The sequence below is a fragment of the Erinaceus europaeus genome, chromosome 9 (assembly GCF_950295315.1).
Source record: "Erinaceus europaeus chromosome 9, mEriEur2.1, whole genome shotgun sequence".
Taxonomy (NCBI): domain Eukaryota; kingdom Metazoa; phylum Chordata; class Mammalia; order Eulipotyphla; family Erinaceidae; genus Erinaceus; species Erinaceus europaeus.
This window is the reverse complement of record NC_080170.1, coordinates 42,989,864-43,009,746: the sequence shown is the minus strand read 5'-3', so window position 1 is coordinate 43,009,746 and position 19,883 is coordinate 42,989,864. Positions and strand designations below refer to the sequence as shown.

Here is a 19,883-nt window from a genome sequence, read left to right as displayed (position 1 = left end):
AGTGAGAGCTCCTGTCTCTTCCAGTTATTTGAGAGTTCTCTTTATTTCTTCACTCTTGTTCTCACTGTTTTTTCCTTCCCTTCTCTCCCTCTCCCTTTTTCAACCTTTCCCTTACCCTCCCCCCTCTTTCCTTCTTCCTCCCTCCCTCCCTCCCTCCTTTCCTTCCTTCCTTTTCCTTTCTTTCCTTTCTTGCTCTCTCACTCTCTTTCCCACCAGGGTTATCAGGGGAGCTTGGTGCTGATGCTGAATCCACTGCTCCCAGTGGTCATTTTCCTTCCTTCCTTCCTTCCTCCTTCCTTCCTTCCTTCCTTCCTTCCTTCCTTCCTTCCTTCCTTCCTTCTCCTCTCTTCTCCTCTCTTCTCCTCTCTTCTCCTCTCTTCTCCTCTCTTCTCCTCTCTTCTCCTCTCTTCTTCCCTCCCCTCCCCTCCCCTCTTCTCTTCTCTTCTCTTTCTCTCCTTTTCCTCCTTCTCCTCTTTATTTTCCCTTCCTTTCTGTTTTATTTGATAGAGAAATTGAGAGTGGAAGTAGAGATAGACACCCATAGAACTGTTTCACCACTTGTGGTGGGGAGCAGGGGCTTGTACCATGGGTTCTTCAGCATTACAGCATGTACACTCTACCATGTGTGCCATTGCCAAATTTTCTTTCTTTTTTTGTCGCTGAGACTTCACCACTCTTGGCAGATTTTTTTTCAGATAGAATGTACAAGAGGGAGACTCGCACAACACTGAAGCTTCCTCTAGTGCTATGGGGACCCAACTTGAAACTGGGTCACACACATGGCAAAACAGGCACCTTCTCTGCTGAACTGTCTCATAGAGTTATTTTTTAGATCAGTAAAAGAGTTTATGCTAAAACTTCCTGTTACTTTATTTTTTTCACTTTTATTTTAATAGAGAGACATTGAGAGGGAAAGGGATTAGAGAGGGAGAGAATATCTGCAGCAGTGCCTCACCATTCATGTAGCTTCCCTTTTGCAGGAGGGGACTGGGGGGGCTTTAACTTGGTAATATGTGCATTTAGCAAGATGTGCCACTGCCTGACCCCTGTTTGTTGTTTCAAAAGACATAGATATATACTTAAAAAATAAGACAGCAGTACTTGTTATTTTAATTCCTTCTTTGGGCATGCTCTTTTGCTTGAGTTTAAAAGTAGTTCTGGAACTCCTTTGTCAATAGGATAACTGTTTTATATCCCTGCTGCTATGAGTTTCCTGGTGCTTAAAGCTTGCCAAGTAGAAAGTTATCCTCCTAAATGCTCAAAAGAAAGATCAAAACAAGCCAGGTGGTGGCACACCTGGGGTTAAGTACACATAGCACTATGCACAAGGATCTGGGATCAAGCTCCCTGGCTTCCCACCTGCAGGAGGGATACTTTACAAGCAGTGAAGCGGGTCTTCCACTATCTGTCTTTCTCTCTTCCTCTCTGCGCCCCCCCCTTTCAATTTCTACCTCTCCTATCCAATAAAATGGAAAATATGAGCACTAGGAGTAGTGGACTCATAGTGTCAACACCAAACCCTGGAGGCAAAAGAAGAAAAAAAAGAAGTAGAAGAAAGAGAGAGAGACTAGGTATGTTTTATGTTTTATACACATGTATGTATATGTATGTGAGGAGTGATCACACGCTCTTGTCTTTTTTTTTTTTTCTTCTTTTCAATGTTTTGCACCCAGGCACAAATGTTTTTTGTTTTTTTTTCTTCTTTTCAGTGTCTTACACCCAGGCACAAATGTTACATGTGCATAGACCTAGGTTCAAAGCCCTGGTCCCTACCTGCAGGGGGATGCATCACAAGCAGTGAATCAGTGCTGCCGCTCTCTGCTGTTCTCCCTCACTATCTGCCTCTCCCCTCTCAATCTCTCTGTCTCTATCCAATAAATTAATTTTTTAAAAAAGAAAAAGACAATTACTCTAACATTTCTGCCTACCATTGAAAAGAGATAGCTACCAGAATAATAATTTTTAGTTTTCTTCAGTAGTCTTTTCCTGGTAACTAATGAGCCATGTGTTCAATCAGTTTGACTTTCTGATAATTGAGGGAGTAGTTGTGAACTCTGTAGGAGCCTCACATCTTTGAGATTGGGGCCCAAGACTTTATCAGTATTCTTTAGCTTGTTGGCTATTACTGGTGACACTTATTTCATAGTCCCTATCTTGCCAGAGGAGTTTCTTATCTGCACTACAAGTTTAGGGCCACAAAGTTTGTTGAGGGAATCTAGGTTTGATATTCACAGCTCTAATAGAAAAGTTAAGGACAATAAAGCTGGCAGCAGATACTGAGCAACGTGATCTTGGGCTCCAACTTCAGCCTCCATTTCCTCTTCCTGCACACTAATTTTAGAGGACTAGGTAGGAGTGATTCATTCTTTATAAGGAGTTAGAGGTGGCATATTGGGGAACTATAACTGCTTTAAAGATTGTGCTTTCAGTGTCTTCCCCGGCCGCCTCCCCCAAACAGTTGGTTTTCTGAAAACATTGCTCAAAGGTTTGTTGTCTCTGAGTTTATTTTTTGATCAGTTCAGGCCTCTTGCATGCACAATTTCACTATTCCTTGGATGCTTCCTCTCTCTCTCTCGTTCTCTTTTTTTCCCATTCAGATAGAGAAGGAGAGACACAAAACCATGATACCTAGGGCACTCCTGTGCGGTTTGAACCTGGGCTGTGCCTTACCTGCTAAGCTCGCTGTCACCCTTTTTTTTTCCCCCCACTTTGATTGTTCAGTTGTGTTGATGCTAAGTACAGTTTAGAAATAATGTTATATTTAACATGTATATTGATTTTTTTTTTCTTTTTGCTACCAGGGTTATCATTGGGTTGGGGCTGTTTGCCTACATGATGAATCCACTGCTCCTGGCAGCCATTTTTCTCTTTTTTCTTTTCTCCTTTATCTGATGGACACAGAGAGATCAAGAGGGAAGTGGGAGATAGAGAAGGGAGAGAGACATTGGCAGCACTTGTTTCACTTCTCATGAAGCTTAACCCCCCTGCAGGTGGGATGTGAGGTCTTGAACCCATGTTCTTATGGTAACAGTTGTGCTAATTAACTAGGTGGTCAACAGGCCACCATATGAAGATGCTTAACTGTTTTTCTTTCTTTTTTTTTACCTGCAGGGTCATCAATGGGGCTCGGTGCCTGCACTAAGAATCCACTGCTCCTGTGGCCATTTTTTGTTTGTTTGCTTTTTTTTTTTTTTGATAAGACAGAGAAAAACCGAGAGGGGAGGGAAGATAGACACCTGCAGACCTGCTTCACCACTTGTGAAGTGACTCCCTGCAAGTGGGGAGTGGGGAGTGGAGGGCTTGAACCGGGATCCTTGTGCAAGTCCTTGCACTTTGCACTGTGTGCGCTTAACCCAGTACACCACCGCCTGGCCCATGATTGGGCAATATACTTCCTCTCTCTCCCTCCCACCCCTTCTCACCAGAGCACTGCTCAACTCTGGCTTATGGTGGTGCACAGGATTGGACCTGGAACTTCAGAGCCATAAACATGAGAATCTTCGCATAACTGCTGCGTTTATGATACATTTCTTTACGAACTGTTTTGAAGAGTAACTGTGAAGGATGAGACTATCATTTTTCAAATATTTTGAATAACCTTTCTGTATGTGTCACCAGTCTACTAATCACTATTGAGTTTTCTTTTTATTTTTTTAATTATTTATTTGTTGAATAGAGACAGTCAGAAATCAAGAAGGGAGGGGGAGATAGAGAAAATGAGAGACAAAGACACCTGCAGGCCTGCTTCACCATTTGCAAAGCTTTCCCCCTGCATTTGGGGACAAGGGGCTCAAACCTGGGTCCTTGTGCACTGTAACATGTGAGCTCAACCAGGTGCACCACCACCCAGCCCCCTATCTCTGAGTTTTCTTAAAGACTCTGTATTTACTTATTGGATAAGCGACAGAGAAATTGAGAGGGGAGGGGGTCGGGCGGTGGCGCAGTGGGTTAAGCGCATGTGGCGCAAAGTGCAGGGACCGGCGTAAGGATCCCGGTTCGAGCCCCCGGCTTCCCACCTGCAGAGGAGTTGCTTCACAGGCGGTGAAGCAGGTCTGTAGGTGTCTGTCTTTCTCTCCCCATCTCTGTCTTCCCTTCCTCTCTCCATTTCTCTCTGTCCTATCCAACAACGAATTGTGTCAACAAGGGCAATAATAATAACCACAACGAAGCTACAACAAGGGCAACAAAAGGGAGGAAAAAAAAATGGCCTCCAGGAGCGGTGGATTCATGGTGCAGGCACCGAGCCCAGCAATAACCCTGGAGGAGGAAAAAAAAAAGAAATTGAGAGCGGAGGGGAAAAGGTAAAGGAGAAGCATGAGAGAGACCTGCAGCACTGATTCATTACTTCTGAAGCTTTCTTCCTGCAGGTGGGGGCAGAAGGGACTTGAACCTGGGTTCTTGTGCATGGTAGTATATGCATTCAGCCAGCTGAGAGATACCTACAGTACTGCTCCACCACTTATGAAGCATCCTCCCCACAGACTTAACTGCAGGTCGCTACCAAGGGCGTGTGTGTGCTAAACCAAGTGTGTCACTGCTGTGCCCAAAGCTTATCATTATTTTAAAATATCTTGCTGAGAACCAGCAAGAACTTACCCTGATAATATACCATCTTTGTCATTCATGCCACCCAAGTTTGGGACCAGCCTCCACCACATAGAAGGAAACTTTGGTGCTGTGGTATCTTTCCTTCTCTTTTCCCCTCTGTCTCCTTCTACTTGAAAAGGTTGCCCTAGGGTGGGGGTAGATAGCATAATGGTTATGCAAAGAGACTCTCATGCCTGAGGCTCCAACGTCGCAGGTTCAATCCCCCACACCACCATAAGCTAGAGCTGAGCAGTGCTCTGGTGTTTCTCTCTGTGTCTTTCTCTGCATCTCTCTCAAAAATAAAATAAATAAAATACAAAGAAAAGAAAAGAAAAGAAAAGAAAAGGTTGCCCTAGCAGGGCCAGGGTAGATAGCATAATGGTAATACAAAGAGTCTTTCATGCCTGAGGCTCCAGAGTCCCAGGTTCAGTCCCCCACACCACCATAAGCCAGAGTTGAGCAGTGCTTTGGTGAGAGGAAAAAAAAAAAAGGTTGACCCATTGAGATGCAACTCCCAAGAGCAACAACTAAAAAAATCTTGTTGATATCAAAGATCCTGACTCATTTTTAAATGACTTCTAAGTTTGAAGTAAAACTTTTAACAATTTCTCATTTATTCTGTGATGACCTCATGGCTAGGTGAAAAACTCCGAGTGCTTGGTTACAACCAAAATGGTGAGTGGAGTGAAGTTCGATCTAAGAATGGACAAGGTTGGGTGCCCAGCAACTACATCACCCCAGTAAACAGCCTGGAAAAGCATTCCTGGTACCATGGGCCTGTGTCTCGTAGTGCGGCTGAGTATCTCCTGAGCAGCCTGATCAATGGCAGCTTCCTGGTGCGAGAAAGTGAGAGCAGCCCTGGGCAGCTGTCCATCTCCCTCAGGTATGAGGGGCGTGTGTATCACTACAGGATCAATACCACCACAGATGGCAAGGTAAGATTGGGTGTGACTGGCTGCACTTTATTTTTAAAAAGATTTTATTTATTTATTAATGAGAGAGATAGGAGGAGAGAGAGAGAGAGAAAGAGAAAGAACCAGATATTATTCTGGTATATGTGCTACCAGGGATTGAAGTCAGGACCTCAAGCTTGAGAGTCCAGTGCTTTATCCACTGTGCCACTTCCCAGACTACCTGACTATACTTTAGAAACAGTTCTCAGAATAACTAAAGGGCATAGTTTTTATGTCTGGCATGAAATAAAATACTAGCTGACATAATAAAGCTAGCAGGCATGTTAGACTACAAGAGAATATGGGAACACATACATTGTCCCCCACACCTTCTTAAGTGATGTCATTTTCTCTAGTTTTTATTATTTTATTTTTTTCTTCTTCTTCTTCTCCTCCTTCTTCTTCTTCTTTTCTTTTTACCAGAGCACTGTTGAGTTCTGGTTTATGGTGATGCGGGGGACTGAACCTGGGGCTTTGGAGCCTCAGTCTTGAAAGTCTCTTCACATAAACATTATGCTATCTACCCCACCTTTTTTTGTAGTTTATTTTCACATATTAGAGATTCTTATTCTTCTTATAATACATAGTATTTTGTCTTAAAAAAATAGAGTAATGGAATTTTTTAATAATCTCATCAGAGATTATTAACAATTAGTTGTTCTTAACATCCTCAATGTAGACTTATGCCTCTAATATACTATAGAATTTACCTAAGCCTTAATAAACCTTGAAGGTTTTACTAATCTCTACCGGAAAGTTTATAGAGTGTGAACTTAGTATTCAGAGATTGGTATTGACCATTTGTGTCAATATGATGGATCAGTTCAGCTGGTGTGTGTGTGTGTGTGTGTGTGTGTGTGTTTCTGGGGCCTTTTGCATACATAATGTCATCACCTGGGACCAGTTTTTTTTTTTAATTTGTTTCTTTATTGGGGAATTAATGTTTTACATTCAACAGTAAATACAATAGTTTGTACAGTCATAACATTCCCTAGTTTCCCATTGAACAATACAACCCCCACTAGGTCCTCTGAATCCTTCTTGGACCTGTATTCTCCCCACCCACCCACCCCAGAGTCTTTTACTTTGGTGTAATACGCCAATTCCAGTTCAGGTTCTACTTGTGTTTTCTTTTCTGATCTTGTTTTTCAATTTCTGCCTGAGAGTGAGATCATCCCATATTCATCCTTCTGTTTCTGACTTATTTCACTCAACATGATTTTTTCAAGGTCCATCCAAGATCGGCTAAAAACGGTGAAGTCACCATTTTTTTTTACAGCTGAGTAGTATTCCATTCTGTATATATACCACAACTTGCTCAGCCACTCATCTGTTGTTGGACACCTGGGTTGCTTCCAGGTTTTGGCTATTACAAATTGTGCTGCCAAGAACATATGTACACAGATCTTTTTGGGTGGATGTGTTGGGTTCCTTAGGATATAACCCCAGGAGAGGAATTGCAAGGTCATAGGGTAGGTCCATTTCTAGCCTTCTGAGAGTTCTCCAGACTGTTTTCTTTTCTGATCTTGTCTTTCAACTTCTGCCTGAGAGTGAGATCATCCCATATTCATCCTTCTGTTTCTGACTTATTTCACTTAACATGAATTTTTCAAGGTCCATCCAAGATCGGCTGAAAACGGTGAAGTCACCATTTTTTACAGCTGAGTAGTATTCCATTGTGTATATATACACCACAACTTGCTCAGCCACTCATCTGTTGTTGGACACCTGGGTTGCTTCCAGGTTTTGGCTATTACAAATTGTGCTGCCAAGAACATATGTGTACACAGATCATTTTGGGTGGATGTGTTGGGTTCCTTAGGACATATTCCCAGGAGAGGAATTGCAGGGTCATAGGGTAGGTCTATTTCTAGCCTTCTGAGAGTTCTCCAGACTGTTCCCCACAGAGGCTGGACCAATTGACATTCCCACCAGCAGTGTAGGAGGGTTCCTTTGACCCCACACCCTCTCCAGCATTTGCTGCTGTTACCTTTTCTGATGTATGACATTCTCACAGGAGTGAAGTGGTATCTCATTATTGTCTTTATTTGCATTTCTCTGACAATCAGAGACTTGGAGCATTTTTTCATGTGTTTCTCGGCCTTTTGGATCTCTTCTGTGGTGAATATTCTGTCCATGTCCTCTCCCCATTTTTGGATGGGGTTATTGTTTGTCTTGTTGTTGAGTTTGGCAAGCTCTTTATATATTTTGGTTATTAAACTCTTATCTGATGTATGGCATGTAAAGATTTTCTCCCATTCTCCCATTCTGTGAGGGGTCTCTTGGTTTGGGTAGTGGTTTCTTTTGCTGTGCAGAAGCTTTTTAATTTGATGTAGTCCCACAGGTTTATACTTGCCTTAGTCTTCTTTGTAATTGCATTTGTTTCATTGAAGATGTCTTTAAAATTTATGCGGAAATAAGTTCTGCCAATATTTTCCTCTAAGTATCTGATAGCTTGTGGTCTAACATCCAAGTTCTTGATCCACTTGGAATTTACTTTTGTATTTGGTGAAATACAGTGATTCAGTTTCATTCTTCTGTATGTTTCAACCCATTTTTTCCAACACCATTTGTTGAAGAGACTCTGTTTTCCCCATTGAATAGTCTGGGCACCTTTGTCAAAGATTAGATGTCCATAGGGGCTTACTTCTGGGTTCTCAATTCTATTCCACTGGTCAGTGTGTCTATTCATGTTCCAGTACCAAGCAGTTTTGATGACAATGGCCCTATAATGCAGTTTGAAATCTGGGAGTGTGATGCCTCTGGTTCATATATTTTTTTCTCAAGATTGTTTTGGCAATTCTAGGTCTTTTCTGGTTCCAGATGAACATTTGTAGCATTTTTTCTATTCTCCTAAAAAATGTGCTTGGGATCTTGATGGGGATAGCATTAAATTTGTAGATGGCTCTGGGTAGTATATTCATTTTGATGATGTTAATTCTTCCAACCCATGAACATGGAATATCTTTCCACTTCTTTGTGTCTTCTTCAATTTCTTTTGAGTAGTGACTCATAATTTTCAGTATACAAGTCTTTCACTTCTTTGGTTAGGTTTACTCCTAGATATTTTATTGTTTTTGTTGCTATAGAAAAGGAAAAAGGAATTGATTTCTGGATTTCAATTTCTTCTAACTTAGTGTTTGCATAGAGGAATGCCACTGACTTTTGAATGTTAATTTTGTAGCCTGACACCTTACTGTATTGCCTAATGATTTCCAAAAGCCTCTTGCTGGATTCCTTAGGTTTTTCCATGTATACTATCATGTCATCTGTAAAAAAGGAGAGTTTGATTTCTTCTCTTCCAATCTGTATCCCTTTAATTCCTTGCTCCTGCCTGATTGCTATGGCAAGAACTTCCAACACTATGTTGAATTGTAATGGTGACAGTGGGCAGCCCTGTCTAGTACCTGATCTGAGTGGAAATGCTTCCAGTTTTTCACCATTGAGTATGTTGTTGGCTGTAGGTTTGCTATATATAGACTCCACCATCTTCAGGAATTTTCCATCTATTCCCATTTTTTTGTAGTGTTTTGATCATAAAGGGATGTTGTATTTTGTCAAAGGCTTTCTCTGCATCTACTGATGTGACCATGTGGTTTTTGGTCTTGCTTTTGTTGATGTGGGACCATTTTTTTCAGATACATACATACATACATACATACATACATACATACATATATACAGGGGTGGGGATGGAGAGCCATCACAGCACTGGAGGTTTCTTAGGGGCATGCCCTCCCATGTGGTTTCATGGCTTGAACCTGGGCCATATGTTTGACAAGGCATGATGTTCCCTACTAGGTGAGTTATATCTGATCCCTTAGTTATTTAGCAATTTGAACATTAGAAAGACCAGCCATGTTATAATAAAGCTGTTTGCAAACTGCTAGCTTCCATCAGTTCTTCTATAGGATAGTTTATTCAGAGTGAATAATTTATTCTCTTCCTACCATATGACTGCACTGTAGGAAAAGCCCAGTCTTGGAGCAAACAGACCTGATTTGATTTGTAACTCTGCCATTTATTTATTCACCATGGAACCTCAATTCTCCATTACAGTAGGATCACTGTAAGAAGTAAATTAAAAATAATTCATGTGAAATGTAGTGGCTGAGTTAAGAAAATTAGTAAATTGGGAGTCAGGCAGTTAGACTGCTTTACAAGAGAAGCTTCACATATGGGGAAGCAGTATTGCAGGTATCCTTTCTCCTTCTCTATCTCCCTCTTCTCAGTTTCTGTCTCTAATAGATAAGTAAAAATACGGGAGTGAAGTGGTAGCGCAGCGGGTTAAGCGCAGGTGGCCCAAATTTCAAGGATGAGCATGAGGATCCTGGTTTGAGCCCCAGGCTGCCTACCTGCAGGGGAGTTGCTTCACAGGCAGTGAAGCGGGTCTGCAGGTATCTGTCTTTCTCTACCCCTCTCTGTCTTGCCCTCCTCTCTCCATTTCTCTCTGTCCTATCCAACAACAATGACATCAATAACAACAACAGTAGTAACTATAATAAGCACAACAAAAAAGAAAAAAATGGCCTCCAGGAGCAGTGGATTTGTAGTGCAGGCACCGAGCCCCAGCAGTAACCCTGGTGGAAAAAAAAAAAAAATTGGAATATAAATAATATATAATATATAAAATATAAATAAAATAGTGTTTCATGCACTACAAAGTTACCAAAACACTGGTGCACATACCATTAGGGAAAACTGTGGCTTTCTAGAAGCTGCTTTTGCAAATAATGTTTTATTGAAACAAAGCCATACATTTGTTTATGTATTGTCATGTCTGCTGTCATTTTTTAAATGTTAATTTATTTTCCCTTTTTTTGCCCTGTTTTATTATTGTTGTAATTGTTGTTGTTATTGATGTCATTGTTAGATAGGACAGAGAGAAATGGAAAGAGGAGGGGCAGACGGGGAGAGAAAGATAGACACCTGCAGTCCTGCTTCACTGATTGTAAAGCAACTTTCCTGCAGGTGGGGAGTCAAGGGATCAAACCGGGATCCTTACGCCAGTCCTTGCACTTTACACCACGTGCAATTAACCCCGTTGCGCTACAGCCGGACTCCCTGTCTGCTGTCATTTTATGGTAGCAGAGTTGGCCACTTGTGGCAGACACTAAGGCCACAAACCTAAATCATGTACAGAAAAGTTTGGTTACTCCTATTGTAGATATTTCTCATACACATAAAACTGAGTGAATGAGATTGGTTGCCAAGGGCTGAGAAAGATTGCTTATATGTATGGATTTCTTTGGGGGATGGTGAAAATGTTCTGGAGTTGGGTGGTGAAAATGTTCTGGAGTTAGATGGTAGTGATGCTGTATAGTTTGGTGAATATTCTGAAACCACTGATTTGAATACTTGAAATGGTGAAACTTATGGTTTGTGAACTATATTAGAAAAACAAAAAAGTTGGATAAAAGAAAACAAGACCCAGAACAATCTGTATTGTATGATTCCATGTATTTGTAGTTCAGAAAGCATACAGAGATAATGGGAAGTCTTGGCTGTCAACAGAGTGGCCACCTTTGCCCCAGGGATGTTGAAAATTGCGTGAGGATATTTGAGAAGACACAGGGAAATTTGGGTGTTGGTAAAGTTAATGTATCTTCCATGTGGGAGATGTTTATAATAGGTGAGTTTATTTTGTAGATTCTTTTTTTTTTTTTTTTTTTCCTAGAGCGCTGCTCAGCTTTAGCTTATAGTGGTGTGGGCAGCTGAACTTGAGACTTTGCAGCTTTAGGCATGAGAGTCTCTTTGCATAACTATTATGTTATCTACTTCTGTCTGCCTGAAATTGTTTTCTAATTGTATACAATATGTACAATAAAAGTTTTTAGTAGCAGAGTACTGCTCCGCTCTGAGTTTTTGTCCAGCTCCCGTGCAGTTTCCCTTTAAATCATTATTGTTTCATTTACCTCACAATATCATCTATCTTCACTTAAATAATGGGCTTTAAGAATCTTTTTTCTTTTTCTTTTTTTTTTTTTTTGGCCTCCTCCAGGGTTATCACTAGGGCTTGGGTCCTGAACTACGAATCCACTGCTCCTGGAGGCCATTTTTTCCCTTTTGTTGCCCTTGTTATTTATTGTTGTTGTAGTTACTATTGTTGTTATTACTGTCGTTGTTGGGTAGGGCAGAGAGAGATTGAGAGAGGAGAGTAAGTCAGGTGGAGAGAAAGACACCTGCAAACCTGCTTCACTGTTTGTGAAGAGACCCCCCCCCCCCAGCAGGTAGGAGCTGGGGGCTCCAACCAGGATCCTTAGGCCGGTCCTTGTGCTTTACACCATGTGTGCTTAACTGCTGCTCTACTGCCAGCCCCCCTCCACCCACTTTTTTTTTTTTTAATTCTCCTCATTTGACTTAACTTTCTTCTTCTGTGTTTCTCCTCAGGTGTATGTAACTGCAGAGAGCCGTTTTAGCACGTTGGCTGAGCTGGTTCACCATCACTCCACAGTGGCTGATGGGCTGGTGACAACATTGCACTATCCTGCACCCAAGTGCAATAAGCCTACGGTCTATGGAGTGTCCCCCATCCATGACAAATGGGAAATGGAACGAACAGATATCACCATGAAGCACAAACTTGGGGGTGGCCAGTATGGAGAAGTTTACGTTGGTGTCTGGAAGAAATACAGCCTTACCGTTGCTGTGAAAACATTGAAGGTAGGTTACTGAGAATCACAATTTGGGGGATTTTTCCTTTCTTGCTGAATCATATGACAATATTGCTGTGCCCTTCTTTAACTTTGGAACATTTTCCACCCACTGGTGCCAAGCACATGACCAAATTGTGATGATTAATCCAGATACCATTGCTGACAGTGCAGGGGCAAATTACTCATCACAGTGTGGTGGAACCCACATGTGGGGAAGAGGCTTGTCTCTGGAGACATTTGATGCAGCTCTTAGTGGAAGGCTAGAAGAAAATTATAAGTTACAAAAGCAAGCTGTTTGCTTCCTCAGGACAGAATTATTTATTATTGTTGGTCTCTTCTGTCATTTACCTCCCTGCCTCTTGTTCCTCCACCTCTGGGAAGATCAATTATTTCTTACTAGTTACAGAAAGCTTTCTCCTGATGTCATTTGGTCTTTTTTAAACCTCCTAGTTCAAAAATATGTTGTCATTCATTTTATTCTCTTAAGATTCTCCTGGATGCTTTAGTGAGTCTGGTATATTGCTGGGTGGTACTACATTTTTTTTTTTTTTTTTTTTTTTTGGTTAACTGCTTTTTTTGCAAAATTTTTATTTATAAAAAGGAAATACTGACAAAACCATAGGCTAAGAGAGGTAGTTCTTTTTAGTGAACATTCATTTAGTAAGCTTGTCTTGAGTGAAAAATAGTATGCCAGACCTTGCACATCTGCACTGATCCTTCAGGATTTTATTTTTAAGCAGGAAGACAAACATGTAAAGAGCTAACTGTTCTATCTCCTCTTTCAAAGGCTGCCCTATCTAGAGGTACACTATTAGAGAAGCAACTTATACACCCAGTTCTCTTGTACTTCAGCTGTGCTCTGATACAGCTGTTAAATTTTGTTTATCCTACTAATTTTTACTCATTTCAAATGCAGAGTAAGTTTAGGAGCGTTTTCTTTTTTTTAATTTCTTTATTGGGGAATTAATATTTTACATTCGACAGGAAATACAATAGTTTGTACATGTATAACATTTCCCAGTTTTCCATATAACAATATAACCACCACTAGGTCCTCTGTCATCCTTTTTGGACCTGTATTCTCCCCCACTCACCCCAAAGTCTTTTACTTTGGTGCAATACGCCAACTCCAGTTCTGGTTCAACTTGTGTTTTCTGATCTTTGTTTTTCAACTTCTGTCTGAGAGTGAGATCATTCCATATTCATCCTTCTATTTCTGACTTATTTCACTTAACATGATTTCTTCAAGCTCCATCCAAGATGGGCTGAAAATAGTGAAATCACCATTTTAATAGCTGAGTAGTATTCCATTGTGTATATATACCACAACTTGCTCAGCCACTCATCTGTTGTTGGACACCTGGGTTGCTTCCAGGTTTTGGCTATCACAAACTGTGCTGCTAAGAACATCTGTGTACACAGATCTTTTTGGATGGGTGTTTGGGGTTCCTTAGGACATATCCCCAGGAGAGGAATTGCAGGATCATAGGGTAGGTCTATTTCTAGCCTTCTGAGAGTTCTCCAGATTATTCTCCACAGAGGCTGGACCAATTGACAGTTCCACCAGCAGTGTAGGAGGGTTCCTTTGACCGCATAACTTCTTCAGCATTTGTTGGTGTTACCTTTTCTGATGTATGACATTCTCATAGGAGTGAAGTGGTATCTCATTGTTGTCTTTATTTGCATTTCTCTGACAAGCAGAGATTTGGAGCGTTTTTCTCATGTGTTTCTCTTCTATGGTGAATATTCTGTTCATGTCCTCTCACCATTTTTGGATGGGGTCATTTGTTTTCTTGTGGTTGAGTTTGGCAAGCTCTTTATATATTTTGGTTATTACACTCTTATCTGATGGCATGTAAAGATCTTCTCATTCTGGGAGGGGTCTCTTCCCTTGGTTGGGGTAGTGGTTTCTTTTGCTGTGCAGAAGATTTTTAATTTTATGAAGTCCCATAGGTTTATGCTTGCCTTAGTCTTCTTTGTAATTCCATTCGTTTCATTGAAGATGTCTTTAAAATTTATGCAGAAAAGAGGTCTGTCAGTATTTTCCTCTAAGTATCTGATAGTTTCTAGTCTAACTTCCAAGTCCTTAATCCACTTGGAATTTACTTTTGTATTTGGTGAAATATAGTGGTTTAGTTTCATTCTTCTGCATGTTTCAACACCATTTTTTCCAACACCGTTTGTTGAAGAGACTGTTTTCCCCATTTAATAGTCTGGGCACCTTTGTCAAAGATTAGATGTTCATAGGTGTAGGGGCTTACTTCTGGGCTCTCAATTCTATTCCATTGTCAGTGTGTCTATTCATGTTCCCGTACCAAGCAGTTTTGATGACAACGGCCCTATAATACATTTTGAGATCTGGGAGTGTGATGCCTCTGGTTCATATATTTTTTCTCAAAATTGTTTTGGCAATTCTAGGTCTTTTCTGGTTCCAGATGAACATTTGTAGCATTTTTTTCTATTCTCCTAAAAAATGTGCTTGGGATCTTGATGGGGATAGCATTAAATTTGTAGATGGCTCTGGGTAGTATATTCATTTTGATGATGTTAATTCTACCAACCATGGAATAATTCCATGTTAATTCCAACATGGAATATCTTTCCACTTCTTTGTGTCTTTTTCAGTTTCCGTGAGTAGGGGACTCATAATTTTCAGTATACAAATCTTTCACTTCTTTGGTTAGGTTTCTTCCTAGATATTTTATTGTTTTAGTTGCTATAGTAAAAGGAATTGATTTCTGGATTTCATCTTCTTCTAACTTATTGTTTGCATAGATGAATACCACTGACTTTTAAATGTTAATTTTGTAGCCTGATCACCTTACTGTGTTGCCTGATGGATTTCCAAAAGCTTCTTGCTGGATTCCTTAGATTTGTCTATGTATACTATCATGTCATCTGCAAATACGGAGAGTTTGACTTCTCTTCCAATCTGTGTCCCTTTAATTCCTTGCTCCTGCCTGATTGCTATGGTAAGAATTTCCAACACTATGTTGAATAATAATGTTTATAATGGGCAGCCCTGTCTAGTACCTGATCTGAGGAGAAATGCTTCCAGTTTTTCACCATTGAATATGATGTTGGCTGTAGGTTTGCTATATATAGACTCCACTATCTTCAGGAATTTTCTATCTAGTCACATTTTTTGTAGTGTTCTGATCATAAAGGGATGTTGTATTTTGTCAAAGGCTTTCTCTGCATCTATTGATATGACCATGTGGTTTTTGGTCTTGCTTTTGTTGATGTGGTGTATCATATTGATTGATTTACGTATATTAAACCAACCTTGCATGCCTGGGATAATCCCCATTTGGTCATGATGAACAATCTTTTTAATAGACTGGTGTATTCAGTTGGCTAATATTTTGTTCAAGATTTTCGCATCTATGTTCATCAGAGATATTGGTCTGTATTTTTTTTTTTTTTATGTCCCTGTCTGCTTTTGGTATCAGAGTGATGTTGGCTTCATAGAAGCTGGAAGAGGGAGTATTCGAGTGTCTTCAATCTTCTGGAAGACTTTTTAAAGGAGAGGTATTAGTTCTTCTTTGAAGGTTTTGTAGAATTCATTTGTAAAACCATCTGGTCCAGGACTTTATTCTTGGGAACCTTTTTGATACCTGTTTCAATTTCATTAGCTGTGATGGGCCTGTTCATATTATCTAGTTCCTCTTTATTTAATTTTGGAAGTTCATAGGTATCTAGGAAATTGTCCATTTCCTCCAGGTTCTCTAGCTTGGTTGCATATAGTGTTTCATAGAAGCCTCGCATAATATATTGAATTTCTACGGTGTTTGTGGTGATATCTCGTCTTTCATTTACGATCTGATTTATTTGGGGTTTTTTCCCCTTTTTTATTTTGTGAGTCTGGCTAAAGGTTTGTCGGTTTTTTTTCACTCTTTCAAAGAACCAACATTTACTTTTGTTGATCTTTTGTATGGTTTTCTTATTTTCAGTGTTATTTATTTCTGCCCTAACTTTAGTTATTTCTGTCCTTCTGGTTGCTTTAGGGTTCCTTTGCTGTTGTTGTTGTTGTTGTTGTTGTTCTTCTTCTTCTTCTTCTTCTTCTCCTCCTCCTCCTCCTCCTCCTCCTCTTGGTCCTTCTCCTCCTCTTTCTCCTGCTTCTTCTCCTTCCTCTCCTCCTTCTCCTTCTCCTCCTCCTCCTTCTCCTTCTTCTTTGTCTTTAAGGTGTGCAATCAGGTTGTTTATTTGTGCTTTTTCTTGTTTCCTAATGTGTGTTTGTATAGCTATGAACTTCCCTCTCAGTACTGCCTTAGCTGTGTCCCTAATATTTTGATAGCTTGTGTCTTCATTTTCATTGAACTCTCAAAACATTTTGATTAATCCCTGAGTTGGAGCACAGTGACTTAAAAGCCTCTTTTGTTCTTTTTCTTTCCTGTAGGCTCTGGGAGCCTGAGGTCTTTTAAACTATAAGTAGGCTTCTTAGCTTAATCACTCACTCCAGTGATTTGCTTCCTGAGGTCATTCTAGTGGTGCCTTGTTGAGGTCCCAGATGATCTCCTTTGTTATTCCTTGTTGGCCTGGGAGGGGATAGGAGAGAAACACAGCTGCTGCTGCTCCGCAGCCCCGTGTCTCTGTTTTTCTTAGTTGGATTATTTTAGACCATATTAGGTGTAACAGAATTTCTGGAATATGCTAAAATACCCTCTTTGAAAACTGACCATTTAGGATTACTGAACTGATTTCAGTGATTAGGATGGTGGTTTTCCTTCTTTTATTTTCGTCTTTCTCCATTTCCAGGAAGATACCATGGAGGTAGAAGAGTTCCTGAAAGAAGCTGCAGTGATGAAGGAAATCAAACATCCTAATCTGGTTCAACTATTAGGTGAGAAAGTTTGTATGAACCATGTTGCCTCAGAGATGCTTGACCATCGACCAATCCCTTGTTATTTCTAAATCTTTCAGGGTGAAAGCCCCAATTACGAATATCTTTTAAAATGGTTGTCACTTTCACCCTATTTAACATATTTTAAAATCATCCAAAAGACGATGTTTAAAAATTTCAATCTATACTGAGCCCCCACACCTATGGACATCTAATCTTTGACAAAGGGGCTCAGACTATTAAATGGGGAAAGCAGAGTCTCTTCAACAAATGGTGTTGGAAACAATGGGTTGAAACACGCAGAAGAATGAAACTGAACCACTGTATTTCACCAAATACAAAAGTCAATTCCAAGTGGATCAAGGACTTGGATGTTAGGCCACAAACTATCAGATACTTAGAAGAAAATATTGGCAGAACTCTTTTCCGCATACATTTTAAAAACATCTTCAATGAAACGAATGCAATTACAAAGAAGACTAAGGCAAATATAAACCTATGGGATTACATAAAATTAAAAAGCTTCTTCACAGCAAAAGAAACCACTACCCAAACCAAGAGACCCCTCACAGAATGGGAGAAGATCTTTACATGCCATACATCAGACAAGAGTTTAATAACCAAAATATATAAAGAGCTTGCCAGACTCAACAACTAGACAACAAATAACCCCATCCAAAAATGAGGAGAGGACATGGACAGAATATTCACCACAGAAGAGATCCAAAAGGCCGAGAAACACATGAAAAAATGCTCCAAGTCTCTGATTGTCAGAGAAATGCAAATAAAGACAACAATGAGATACCACTTCACTCCTGTGAGAATGTCATACATCAGAAAAGGTAACAGCAGCAAATGCTGGAGAGGGTGTGGGGTCAAAGGAACCCCCCTCCTACACTGCTGGTGGGAATATCAATTGGTCCAACCTCTGTGGGGAACAGTCTGGAGAACTCTCAGAAGGCTAGAAATAGACCTACCCTATGACCCTGCAATTCCTCTCCTGGGAATATGTCCTAAGGAACCCAACACATCCACCCAAAATGATCTGTGTACACATATGTTCTTGGCAGCACAATTTGTAATAGCCAAAACCTGGAAGCAACCCAGGTGTCCAACAACAGATGAGTGGCTGAGCAAGTTGTGGTGTATATATACACAATGGAATACTACTCAGCTGTAAAAAATGGTGACTTCACCATTTTCAGCCGATCTTGGATGGACCTTGAAAAATTCATGTTAAGTGAAATAAGTCAGAAACAGAAGGATGAATATGGGATGATCTCACTCTCAGGCAGAAGTTGAAAAACAAGATCAGAAAAGAAAACACAAGTAGAACCTGAAATGGAATTGGCGTATTGCACCAAAGTAAAAGACTCTGGGTTGGGTGGGTGGGGAGAATACAGGTCCAAGAAGGATTCAGAGGACCTAGTGGGGGTTGTATTGTTCAATGGGAAACTGGGGAATGTTATGCATGTACAAACTATTGTACTTACTGTTGAATGTAAAACATTAATTCCCCAATAAAAAAAAGAAAAAAAAAACAGAAGCTGTTATCAAGATAAAAAAAACAAACAAAAAAAATTCAATGTATAAGACAGATTTATGCACCAGACATAACATGTCTAGTGCATATAGGATCTAGAGGTCCTACGCTTTATTCCTGCAGCCACCATAAATCAGCTGAGCAGTGCTCTGGTCGTGTCTATCATTAAAATAAGTGATTTTTTTTTTTTCATTTTTGTCATCGTTGGTACTCCACTATTCCAGACTGACTTTTTCAAATTCAAAGAGAGAAAATGATGGAAAGATACCACAGCACCTAAGCTTCCTTCAAAGTGGTGGGGGCTGGCTAGGCTGCACTCATGGGGAAACAAGCACACTATCCAGGTGAGTTATTTTGTTAGACCAATAAATACATTTTTTCAATAAATAAAAACTTTAAAATATGGCAGTATATAGGTCTGGAAAGATAGCTCACTTGGTGGGGCTTGTACCTTGCCATGCATGTAGCCCAAGTTTGAGTCCAGTACCACATGGGAAGGTACTGTGATACCAGGGTCAGTTCCTGTGCTGTGTTATCTCTCCTGCTCTCGGTATTTATCTACCTGAATGAAAAAGTGGCCTAGGCAGCATGCAGTCCTGAATGTAAAAGTTCCTGACTCCACCTCTGTAGAAACAGGGAGGGGAGAGGGAAAGGGGAAAAGAAACCAGCAAAGTAGCTTTCTTGGGTGGTGTGCTGCTTTGCTATATGTGTGACCCAGGTCGAGCCTGGATCCCACTCACTGAAGGAAGCATTGTTGCTGTGGTCTCTTAAAACACACGTGCACACGCACGCCTATCAAGAATATGAAGATTCCAGTATACATATATATGGGTGGCCAGCATGTAGTTACGGATTTGAAGTTCAGAATCATCCTCTATGATAACAAACCTAGAATTGCACAAAATACTTTTTATAAAATAAAGAGCTATCAACCAAAGAACTGTTGAGAAGAAGTAAATTTAACATTGTGACCATAACATCAACCTATCTTTACCAGCAGGAACTGCTGTGCTGGAATGGTTTGACCTTCAGCCATAAGATCACAAAGAAACCTTTGAGTCCTTTGCTGTTCTGAAATAGGGTCATGTTCTTTGGGTGTTCAAATTAAGGCAAATTGTCCAGAAGAAAATACTTTCTTGTTGGCTTTTTATAAGGAATCTGCCATATATTAATGAATTACTTTAGTTTGAAATGCTCCCTTCTTTTTACAAAATCCCAGTACAGCCTGGACTCACATAGAATTAACGTGTGTACTGTTGCTGGGACTTTGAGATAAGCTTTGTTAGTATGAAGTTGAAGAT

General features: G+C 40.3%; 2 protein-coding genes across 7 annotated transcripts in view; one reads left to right on the top strand and one right to left on the bottom strand.

The window, feature by feature from the left end:
• TOR3A (torsin family 3 member A) overlaps window positions 1-19,883 on the bottom strand; it is an 80,206-nt gene that overhangs the window by 18,348 nt on the left and 41,975 nt on the right. The gene's annotated exons all lie outside the window — the stretch shown is intronic.
• The window catches only part of ABL2 (ABL proto-oncogene 2, non-receptor tyrosine kinase), a 109,567-nt gene that overhangs the window by 70,758 nt on the left and 18,926 nt on the right, over window positions 1-19,883 (top strand). For all 6 annotated transcript variants that reach the window (XM_060197748.1, XM_060197745.1, XM_060197751.1 and 3 more), the window contains 3 exons: window positions 5,227-5,522; window positions 11,931-12,203; window positions 16,955-17,039. In XM_060197748.1, the coding sequence (XP_060053731.1) occupies window positions 5,227-5,522; window positions 11,931-12,203; window positions 16,955-17,039 (654 nt within the window). The remainder of the gene's footprint in view (window positions 1-5,226; window positions 5,523-11,930; window positions 12,204-16,954; window positions 17,040-19,883) is intronic.